This window comes from Lactuca sativa, chromosome 1 (assembly GCF_002870075.4).
Source record: "Lactuca sativa cultivar Salinas chromosome 1, Lsat_Salinas_v11, whole genome shotgun sequence".
Taxonomy (NCBI): Eukaryota; Viridiplantae; Streptophyta; class Magnoliopsida; order Asterales; family Asteraceae; genus Lactuca; species Lactuca sativa.
The window spans coordinates 5,379,766-5,392,223 of record NC_056623.2 but is presented as its reverse complement, the minus strand read 5'-3'; the positions used below and the strand labels follow the sequence as shown (position 1 = coordinate 5,392,223).

At 32.8% G+C, this 12,458-nt stretch overlaps 1 protein-coding gene and 1 long non-coding RNA gene across 2 annotated transcripts; one reads left to right on the top strand and one right to left on the bottom strand.

The window, feature by feature from the left end:
- Nucleotides 1-5,366: 5,366 nt before the first annotated feature.
- On the top strand, nt 5,367-6,801 carry LOC122195784 (uncharacterized). The gene is made up of 3 exons (XR_006186526.1): nt 5,367-6,164; nt 6,331-6,415; nt 6,524-6,801. It is a non-coding gene; the product is annotated as an uncharacterized LOC122195784 (long non-coding RNA).
- A 1,768-nt stretch (nt 6,802-8,569) lies between these two features.
- Nucleotides 8,570-9,814, bottom strand: LOC128126878 (uncharacterized). Its single transcript, XM_052765037.1, has 2 exons — nt 9,211-9,814; nt 8,570-9,114 (listed from the first exon to the last, which is right to left on the bottom strand). The coding sequence occupies exons 1-2, from the start codon at nt 9,812-9,814 to the stop codon at nt 8,570-8,572; spliced, it is 1,149 nt and encodes a 382-aa protein (XP_052620997.1).
- Nucleotides 9,815-12,458: the final 2,644 nt, after the last annotated feature.

Here is a 12,458-nt window from a genome sequence, read left to right as displayed (position 1 = left end):
TGCTCGGTTTGTACGGTCTCACGTTCTAAAACCCAGATTGAAAAGTTATGGAATAATTAAAGATTTGATGTAAATTTGATGTAAACACCTCTATATAAGGTGTGTTCATTGTAACGCTCGGTTCCTGATACATATTTTTAATATATGTTTTTGCATTTTTACACTGGGACTCGACGAGTTGGAGGCTCTAACTCGTCGAGTATATGCGAATTTTGGACGCAGGTGGAAGAGTCTACTCGTCGAGTCGGAAGCCGCGACTCGACGAGTAGATCTGTCTGGATGAAACCTTAAATTTTAGGGTTTTCACTCTATTTAAACAACTTATAGGGTCTCCACTCCAGCCTCCATCACCCTCAGACCCTCTTCACGAAACCCTAATCAAATGTTGAGTATTCTTGAGTTTGTTGTGCCATTTTTTGTGATTTTGAAGCTTGGGAAGGAAGAAGAAGCTTGGGTCTTTTGAGCTTGAAGACCCATGTATGGACGTAAAGTTCGTGAGTTTACGTGCTATATCGTACCTAGGAGGTCATAGATTTTTTCATCAACAAATATTGTGAGAATTTAATAAAAATAAATAATTTGCTAAAACATAATACACATAGTCTCTTTGAAGGCTTTCAAACTACTTATAGATTTCATAACAAAAATCCAGGCCAAATCGTAATTCATCAATTAGAAACGTAATTATATGAAGGCCATTTTTTTTATTTGATATATATTTTTTTTTCAACGGAATAAGTCCAAGAACCATATGTTTATATGGTTTAAACTTTAATGTCCTGTTACATGATAAAATGAAATAATCTCATAGTTTATAGATGGTAACTTATTTCATATATGTTTTCATTTATGATCATTGTTGACCACCATCACAATACCAACTGGTCTTAGTTTAGTCTTATCCACATTCGAGATTTCAAACTCGTATTTAACGAACACTTTATTAACACGGCTGGGTTCGGTGTACATATGGTGATGTTTGAATGGTTGGTGAAAGGATTTATTGGAAAGGGTCAACATGACAACAATACTACACTAGCACGTAAGTCAAAATTCAATAATGAGTCCTTTTATGAAAACACAAAAAATCGAAGTTAGTTTTTTTTTTTTTTTTTTTGAACCGACAATTATATTAAAACAAAGACCCTAGCAAGATGCTAGGGGCTGAAAACATACATCATACAAATGAAACAAATAACAGGGAAAATAGACACCTTCTATATACAACTATACAACTAATGGGTGTCATACACCACTTATCCCAATCCACCTCATTGCCTTTAGACATCCTATATTTCCGCCACGAAAAAACCATAGATTTTATAGAATCCAGAATAGTCGTCGGTCTCGATGTCACACCTCTGAATACCCGATCATTCCTCTCCTTCCAAAGACTCCACAATGTACTATATAAAATGCATGTCAACATCTCTTTCTTTTTTGGGCAATGACCCCAACTCCGGGCAAAATCTATCACTTCAGTCACTTCCGAAAATTGTTTGGTTGGGACACCACACCAATTAAGCACCCTGTTTATCGTGTTACTCACAAAGGGACAGGATGTGAGGACGTGGCTTGTCGTTTCCACCGTGTTCCTACATATTCCACACATTGAGGAAGCTACCGGAATATTCCTTTTTTGTAACTCATCTGCCGAAGGAATCCGACCTTGTTTCGCCCGCCATATAAAACTCACAACTTTCTTCGGGGCTGAATTTATCCACCAGAACTCCCCATCACTAATCGGGTGCGAAGCTCTATCTAATCTTCTTCGGAGTTTTGCCACGTTAAATTTCCCATCCACCACATAATCAGATCTCCATGTGATTTCCCCATCGTTAGAGTATAAGATGTCCTTCGCCTCCATATTTAATTTCCAAAGTCCGTTTTTAACCTTATCGATGTTAGACCAGACCCCGCTCGCTTTGCGTTTTGAGAAACAATACCATGATCGGTTTGGATGATAATGGAGTCCCCTAATGATTTGGGCCCAAAGAGACTGTGGACTTGACTTAAACTTCCACTACCATTTTGTTAACAAAGCCAAGTTTAGGTTCCTTAAAGATCCCAATCCCGCCCCTCCCATAGCTTTTGGAAGTTAGTTAAATTTGTACTAATAATTTACCTTCTTTAATTAAAAAAAATTAATAAAAAGACAAATCAAAGAGAATAAAATGTAATAATGAATTTCCGATTGTTCTTATTTGGTAACACACGTTTTTTTGTTTCTTCCCAATATCTACATCATCATATCGATCGCATTACTTGTTTGAGTAATTTTAACCAAATTTGTTAATATGAATGCTTATCGGGACAACAATGCGAATGGAAAACAACTGGGTGAATTAGGTTATCAATCACATCAAAAGTTATTGGTGATTTTTTTTTTGGTAATTTAATTATGAATGCTAAAAATTACGCAATTGATGCTTCAACGAAAGTATAAGTTAATAACTAATAAGTAAATTTTATTTAATGTGTCTTTGTGTTTCTTTGCAAAACGCAAACGATTTGAAACGAGTACCCTAATAAACTTATAAATATTAATATATTTTAGGATTAATTAATGAATTTTTCATAGTATAAATATTTAGTCATTTATGTTTATTTATTTATTTTATTTTATATGATTTACTAATTTACCATTGCATTCTTTTATCATGTTTAAAAATATCATCATTGTTAGGCATCGTAGATTTAGCCAGTTTTCTTGCATCACCGATCATCTTTTTCGAGCGCAATTTGGTATGAATTTATTCTTGTTTGTAACTGAACTTCAAGGATTTAAGTTTTTCTTCTTGCAGAAAGAGGCCCAAAATCAACATGATGTGGGTGTTCTTGTGTCGTGTTCAAAATTTGTGTTTCATATCAAAAGACAAATGTTAGGGTCATGCATATCTGATTTACACCTTAACACCATAACTGAAAACAAGTTTTTGGATATGGAGAACATTTTTAGAGATGAAAAACATATGAAATCGGTTTTAGAGATGGAGAAAAAGTATTTGGAGATGAAAATCAGACGCAAGAAGTCAGAGACGAAGAATAAGTTTGCGAACTTGATTGACCGTTATTACCATTCAATTGTATTATAAAGTGGGAAAATAATTAAAAGGGTAATATAGTTCTCATTTTGTATACATCCAGTCCTCATTGTTTTTTTTATTATATTTTGTAAAATAAGCCCTTGATCTTGTTGTTTTGTACACATTCAGTCATTCTGACCAACTACTCCAGGTTAAGTTCTCAGTTTTACACATTTAGTCTTTAATGTTTTTTGTTGCAAAATATGTCATTATTGTTTTTATACACATTCATTCCTTATGACCGATTTATTTAGGTTTTGTTCATGTGGAATCCTATGTGAGACAATCATTAAATAGATGTTCTCATATGTGGCTCGTCCATCACTTATATTAGTAACATAATTCACAAATCGGTCAAATAATGTTGGTGTCTTAGTTTTCTCTAAGAAGAAGATGCCTTCGACTCCAATTTCATCTATCTCCATAGTGGACAACGAGATTCTTTATGAATGTTTTCTCCAAACTCGAACTTACACTCCAAAGACAAAATAACACTCTAACAAAAAACTTTAGAGTCTTCCATAATTCCTTGGTAGATCAATTTTGACCATTTTTTAGCAAATGAGTTTTTTGTTCTTTTCATATTGATCTTCTTTCTTACTTTCTGTTTTTTGTTATTGAATAAATGTAACACCTATTTTTCAGAATGGACCAATTAAGGACCCACGAGTAGTCCATGATACCTGCATGTAAGACCAAAATTTGGCCCTTGACATTGCAAGGAAAGAAGACGGGGGTAGCCCATGCCATGTGACTATAAGAATATGATTTGGCCCATAATATTCGTTTGGGGTTGGTGTAGACCCGTTATTTCATGTATGATTGTATGGATGTTGTATTTATGGTGATAGGAGATTTGGCATGTCAGTGCTAGAACCGAGGACTTTATGTGGATGCATTGTATATATGATGGATTATGTGGTATACTGAGGAACTCACTAAGCATTATGCTTACAGTTGTGGAAAAAATATTTTTTAGGTCGTTCGTGAGAAGAGCTCGACGGGACTTTACGTATGCATAAAAAATATTCGTTTTCGTGGTTTTGTAAATTTAACTTTGATAATGTATGGTTTTTAACCATTCAAATATTATTCAATGGTTTTTGGAATAAAGATTTAATTGGTTGATCTATTTTATGAAGAAAAACATCTTTGTAGCTTTCGGGACATTACAATAAACGAGGTAAAAAGTGAAAATTTTGGCAATAGGTTGATGAAGAACATGTCAAACTAACCCTGTATTTTGAAGATACTCTTGCAGTTATTAAAGAGGATGTTTCATGTCTCAACCACCTTGAATCGCAAAATACTAAAACCCGAGAACTATTAGGGTTTTGTAGTGAGCACTAATGAGACACATCACAAACTTATATTAATTTATTAATCACTAACAAATTAACAAACTAGATCCCCAATAAACTCTCTTGTCAATAATTGCTTAAAGTTTTCCTTGCGCGTAACCCAAAAAGAATATGTTATTAATAGTAATATGATCAACTCTTGTGATTGTGGATACTATTTCCGACAATTAAAATCTTATGGTTAATGCATTTTCTTCATGGTGTAATGTACTTGGTATTGCTATTGAATGATGTTTGTATTAGTATTCAATATAGTTGGTATTGTACTATAATAGTTGCTAATATCAAAATTACAATGCTATTATCAAAACCAAGACAAGTAACACATAATTCCACTGCACAGAGGAGCCACATATGAAAACACTTCAATACTGATTTTCCAATATAGGATGTCACGTGAGCAAAACCTAAAGAAATCCATCATAAGGACCAAATATGTAAAAAAATGACTTAGTTTGCAAAAATATATTAATGGCTAAATATATACAAATAGAGAACTTAACATGGAATAGTTGGTCATAAAGATTAAATGTATATAAAAACAATATATTCAAGGGCTTATTTAACATCCTTAATTACTTATTATATACCTTGATTTGATGTTTTTTTATGAAATCAAATGGATGTATAATAAGTAAAAGGTTTATGAAAATTAAAATTTTAATTTGACAATATATATATATATATATATATATATATATATATATATATATATATATATATATATATATATATATATATATATATATATATATATATATATATATATATATATATATATATATATGGTCAAATTCTGAATTTTTAGAGGTACAATCCCTTTATGCATCATGTACAACAAATTTATGTATTAAAGAAATAAAAATCTTATTTGGTCAGAATAGGTTTTAAACCTTAAATCAGCTTTGACCAGGTCCCTTTCCATATCTCTCCTAGGTTTTTGACTTGGGCATTGAATCCTTTATGGAGTCTCATGAATCATGAAATCCCGACGAAAATCTCAATGCTGGATATATTCCCCTGTATCAGGTGTTATTCATCTGTTGAACTGTTCATCTCCATCTCAAATTACAGATTCAATTCCATTTAGCATTTACATTTTCGTTCTCTCTGTAAAATCCTAGACCCAAAAACACCGTCGTCATTTCTCTCAGCCTCCACTGCAACCGCTAAACCCTTCAGTCGTCCCACAAGGTACACCATAAGATCACATAAAATTGAAAGGAAAATAAAAGGTATATCAAATCCTTTGAATGTAATCTCGACATGTGACAAAAAATCCTAGATCTGTCAAAAAGATATTGATGTCAAAAAAGAAAATCCTAGATCTGTTAAAACACCACAAATTCGCTCATTGTTTCTCTTTCTTCCTCTTTTAACCCACGATCTCTGGAGGTTTGCTTCCGTATTTAGAATTTTTTTCGTTTTTTTGACCATTTGGAATAAAGGATCCCTAATGAATAGGGAGAACGATCAAAAAGATTCATCAGGAAATTACGACTTCTATGGGAGGCATAAGGAAGAACAGCCAAACAAATAAAGATTGGTTTTTTGCTTTCAATCCCCTAGCCGCTGCCTTACCAGCGATTTGGGGTTTTTTTGTGGCCATCTCTGACCTTTTTCTTGCTACTTCAAAAACAGAAAGGCATACTTTACATATATCTTCTTCTTAGATGGAGATAGTGGCTTTATTCAACATAAATCAACCATCAAATAGGTAATTACCTTTCATTTTCCTTTCTTTCAGGCTCCTTTGCTACATGTTTTCTCTTATAAAATTTCATGTCATATCTTTCTTTTTTTGTTCTTTTGTAATGTTTATCTCTTTGTGATGTGATCAAGAAATATTTTTTCTTACAATTTGCTTCTCTAAATAACCGTAGAGGGACCATACCATATTACAAGGGGAAAAAGAAAGGAAGAAGAAGCAGATGAAAAAGATGGAAAAGAAGGGTCGGACAAAGAGATGTATACAAGAATTTTTTTTTTTTTTTTTTTTTTTTTTTTTTTTTTTTTTTAATTTTTTTTATCTTGAAGATGGATTGTGACTGTCACAAAAATCTACTTTGTATGCAGTTGCAAACAAGGGTTGGCTTTTACGGTTGAGATTCACCAATGTTAACCAAGGATCGAGGTAAGAATTTTTCAAGTTGAACTAGTTCTTTATGATTATTTCGAGTCAATTCTAGACCATCTGCTGACATCTTTTGGAATTTTGAAAAAGATGAGTTTTCCCTATCATATAGATCAACGTTTATAAGATTGAGCAACCTTTGTCATTATATTTTTAATTTCCTGATGTGAACAAGTAATGTGATGAATTTTAATGTTTATTACTCTCTTTTATGATGCCATATGTTTATATTTAACCATAAAATATTTAGTGGCACTGGATATGTTTCATTGACTGAATTTTGGTTTTACCAACAATCAAACTCAGAAGGTACTTGTTAAGATTTAGTTTATTATTTCAGATGTAATTTTTTTGTCTTCTTTCTTTATTTTAATTGTTTGTTTGGCATTTCTCCTGAAGCATCATGAGGCATAGTTTTCGGTTTTGCCATTTAAGGTATATAATCTATTAGCAGTGAAAGGTTTAGGTCTCTTGAATAATATGTGTTTGATGTGGATACTCATAGAGCATAAAAATGGATACAAGTAAGATACTTCATGTCGTAAAAAATGTATGACATCTCTTAGTTCCAAATATTAATCATCTTGAAACCATCTATTAATAATATGGATTTATTTTCATGTCCAGGTTTTGTGTCGTGAAAATGCTATTATACATGCACTATATACATTATGTTCCCCCTAAATTTTGGAAAGGTACTAAATACCTTTTCTTCTACAATTTTGCCACACCAAGTGTTTAGATGCCTTGAATGGTAACTCAACTAGAAAGTTCCTATTTAGTTTCTATTAAAGGACCCACAGTAAAAAGTCTAATGTTGGGTATATGAATATTAGGATTGTCATAATTCATCTCTTTGGGTATCGATGATGCACGACCTTCCTGAAACAAGGTTGTAGATTATATGTATTGTTAGTCTTGGTGATGAACTAATTTGGAGAGTACAAGTTTCAATCATAATCCCATGTTTTGGGTCTTTTCGATGGAAAAATAAAAAATATGTTTGTAAGTGTTTTTTTAATTGGTTAAGCCGGAGCGTATGAGTTGGATAGGATCAAACGTAAAATTTAACCTCTACTATTATGTTTTTTATTAATTTAAAAATCAAAGCAGCTAGAGGCAAATAACTGAAATGGGGATGTCATAAAAGGGTTATAGTAGTGAGAACATGAAGTAAACGGAAAAGATGTAAATATATACTACAAAAAAGTTAGTTGTTGGTGATTTCTTTAATGTTGCTGCAACCAGTATCTTTTAGGATTAAAAATCAGAAAGGGCAATGTACTTTCATTTTTTATTTTATTGTACCGTCTTACTTTTATTCCATTCTACTAAGCAATAGTTTTAAATATTAAAATATTTTCTCTTTATTCACATTGCAATAATCATTCATGCAGTGTTGTTTTTTTAATTTGAATGTATTTATTGATGCTTGGAAATAAATATAATTTCATGCTTGTAAATAAGCAAATTTTAATAACTTTTTTTCTGAATCTTTAAGGCAATGTGAGGATGGTGTAATGCAACAATTAGGATGGAACCTCTGTTATAAGGCGACTTTCAAAATTAGGCCCTGCACCAACCCTCTTATGTCATATTTGTGTATTTATTACTATTAGACCATCCGTTATACCCACCACATACCACATATGTGGTGGGTGCCACATCAGCACCACATTCCATTACCACTAACATGGGATACTTACCACTAACACACCACTCCACATCATTATTTTTATTTTTTTTTAATTCAAAAATACAATAAAATTACTTTTTTTTAATTCAAAAATACAATAAAATTACTTTTTTTTTAATTCAAAAATTAAAATAAAATTACATTTTTTATAAGTAAAAAGCATTCATTTTTTTAAAACTATTTTTTCATTAATTATAAAAATAAAATAACAACTTTAAACTACATTACTTAGTTAATCTAGAAAACAAACATTACATTAATAAGAAAACGAACAAACATACATATAAAAATCCTAATCGTCTTTCATGCTATGTTGGTACAAATGTTCCGCGACATCTTCTCGAAGATTGAAACACGTTTCACTGTTATGAATTTCGACAACTCGCTCCAAAAAAGCATTCGTTCCGGGTACGAACTCCTCAATTGGAACGACAACGTCGTTCGGATCATACGTGCAAATCGCTCGACCTTCATCTTCAATAATCATATTATGCATTATAATACATGCTAGGACCATTCGCTTAATTCTTTCTTTATCCCAGAGTCGTGTAGCATATTTCACTACATGCCATGTTTGCTTAAGGACTCCAAATGCCCTCTTGATATCCTTTCTCGCTGATTCCTGTTTTTTTGTAAAAAATTTTGCTTTTTCACTTCGAGGAACTGAGTATGCCTTCATCAACGTAGAATAATCCGGGTATATCCCATCACCAAGGTAGTAACCATATTTGTACGCGTGCCTGTTTACCGTGAACGTCATATCAGGTGCTTTGCCGGTCCAAATATCGTTGAAAAGTGGAGACGGACCAAGAACATTAAGGTCGTTGTTAACCCCCGCTACTCCAAAAAAGGCATGTCATATCCACAAATCTTGAGATGCAACAGCTTCTAGGATGATAGTTGGTTCACCTATATCTCCTCGAGTGAACTAACCACGCCATGCAGTTGGACATTTTTCCCAAACCACATGCGTACAATCTAGACTGCCAAGCATACCAGGAAATCCATGCCTCTCTTCATGAGCCGAATATAATCTCTCAATATCACGTTGAGTAGGTTTACGCAAATATTCTTCGTGAAAAACCTCATAAACACATGCAGAAAACCAATCTACACATTCAACCGCGGTCCTCTCGGATATTTTCAAGTATTCGTCAGATGCATCAAATGCTATACCGTATCCCAAATACCTAAGAGCAGCCGCACATTTTTGTATACTACTAAAACCCATTCTTCTTCTAGCGTCGGGTTTTTGTTTGAAAAAATCATAACGAGATTTTAAAGCATTACTAATACGTAAAAATATAGCATTATTCAGACGAAAACGACGTTCGAACGAGTCGTCATTATAAAGACAATTATCGGCAAAGTAATCACGTACCAATAAGTCGTGTGCGGCTTGGCGATCACGATTGACGACCGCCCTTGTACGTGCTGCATTCGAACTTTCTTCGGCGTGAACGTGTTGCACAACATTGAAGAATGTCTCGACGAATTCTACGTCGTCATCCGAGTCAAAACTTTTTAAAAATTCCATATTTATTGAGGGATCCATGGGTGTAATTGAGTGTAATAGAATGTGTATGTGTTTTGGTATTAGAAGTGTATTTATAATTGAGTTTGAAAAAAAAACGGCCAAAATAGCCGTTCAACGGCCCCCAAAACCAAACACCAATCGAATTCATCGTTTGAATCCGTTGTCCCGACCACGACTCGCAACGACCACGGACCATCACGAACCACCGGGACGGTGTGCACGTCCGTGGTTCGTGGCCAACTAGACCACGGTCCGCTTCGTGCTACATATACCGGTTAGCCTTATGCACTTAGCTTTTTAACTATAAATATACAAGGTGTACAAGTTGGGGTAGCCCACTTGGTTAACAAGGAGATGTTAAACTAAGAAATAAGTAGCAGGTCCCGGGTTCAATCCCCGAGAGAGGAGAAAAAAATAATTATATGCCGTTAAAAAAAAAGTAGACAAGGTGTACCAATTTTAAAAATTGTAGCTTAAAAGTAACATAAGATCACAGTTGGTTATGCATTTTTGGTAAAATATTGGCAATTAGTTAATTGGTACTACTATGTAGCGGGTATGTGCTATACCTAATTTTGTTATTTATCTTCCACTAGGATAATAATATTAATATTCTTAAGGTTGATCATGGGGGGTATGTTGACTGTTTGTAGCAAAGATCCAAGTTGTTGAAACTAACTTACATGAGTCACAATACATGGACAAATGATATATGATATAAATGAACAATCGATATATGATTATAAATAAAAAACGAACTTAAAGTCTAATTACATGATATAAAATTAAAAATTTATTGTCATGTATCCAAATAACGTGGAGTATTTTGCTTGCCTGAATTATTTATTTATTTATTTATTTTTGTTTTTACATAACATTTAGGATGAAATTTGTAAATTAAAAAACCATGACCATCTAATCAAATCCATTTAGTATAAAAAGGATATTTAAGTATTTTATATTTGTTTTTAGATGTGAGCTAAATGTTTTTTTGGAACTTTTTTATATACCTTGATAACTTATTGGTATATATTCCCGACATTTTTATTTTAGAAGACATGAAGCCTACTGTCAAAGATTCTATAAAATGGGTAATTGGTTTGTTCCTGATGGTTATGAGGGTATTTAAGATAAATGTTGTCATATGAAACCAAACAACCTTACAAGTCCCCATTTTAAATTTGGACATAAAAAAAGAATCAATATTTCCATAAGACATCTATTTTACTTTACTAGATCTTTAATTAATAAAAGGTTGATTCATCCACTTAAATATATGTTTTACTAACTTGTATCATAATTGTAAAGGTGTTGTACCTTATGTGGATGGATCAAATTATTAAATGGAAATATTACTTCCTTTAATAAAAATCTTTTAATTTTTTTAAACTAATAGTATTTGAATACAAATATTTGTAGATATAATTTTTTCCAACTACAAATAATACGGTTAATGACAAAATTGGCAATAAAAGTATTAGGAGTGCTGCAAATTGGTACTAAAAATTCAAACATTGCTAAATTAGACGTCAAAAACAACAGTTAATCAAATTTGCAACGTATTTCATGGGACCCCTCCTTTAAAAAGTGTAAACTCTAATCACCGAAACAAAACTTTGTAGAAATAGTGGCAATAATGACCACATCCATGCCTGTTCTAGCCAAAGACATTGTATTAAAGTTGTCGATATTTGGTTTTACAAACAAATTAAAAGAATTTTTTTCATATTACAAGTATGTCGATAAAATACAAACCCGCTAATTTATTACGTGTTATTTGGAAAACAACATTTTTTGTGAAAGAAAACAAATCGATGAAAATGAGACATTCAACGGCAGTGATTTCGTTTCTGATAGCATGACTCTTATTGATTTCGTTTCTGATAGCATGACTCTTATTGATAATTGTTTAGATGTAATAAACCATTTGCACAAAAGAACGGATAGTCTATATAAACTAATTAATGAAAAAATAGAACAAATTACACGAATGGTCCTTTAGGTTTTGGTCCCCGAATTGGATGTCCGTCCATTCCAACATTAAGCTGCCCCCATGTGACTTGCACATGAGGGTATTTATGTCATTTTACCCTAAATGACATTTTCTGAACATTTAACTTAATAGCTCTAACCATTAAGGTGGCGGGGTTTAGTTTCAGATATTGACTTTCATACTCTATCTCTTTCCCCAAGAAAACCTTTTGATCATCCCTTCTTCAATCTTGAGTTCTTATCGTCGTCTGACAACAGAGTTCAACTAATTCAAGGGTGTGTCGAGGAAAATGGTGCTCACATTGTGGTCATTACGTCCATGCTACACCCAACCACTTGAGCTACGTAAAGAATATGATAAGCACGAACCTTGTAATGCTAGGTTTGACAAAATGTTGTACACATGTACTTTTGTTTTCCTCCATCAGTAACATTTTGTTCTTGAATTTTCACTTCGGGTTCTATTTCAAGCTTTTGCACATTCAAGATAAATTATGGGGTTCGTTCACAAATATGGACATGGATGTGTTTTCAATAGAGAGAGATGATATGATGGCAGTTTTTGGGTACAATGATGGAGGTATACCGTTTTACAATTTCATGATCCTAGAGACAAACTTGGGTAGTGGATTGTTACCTCTTTACACCAATT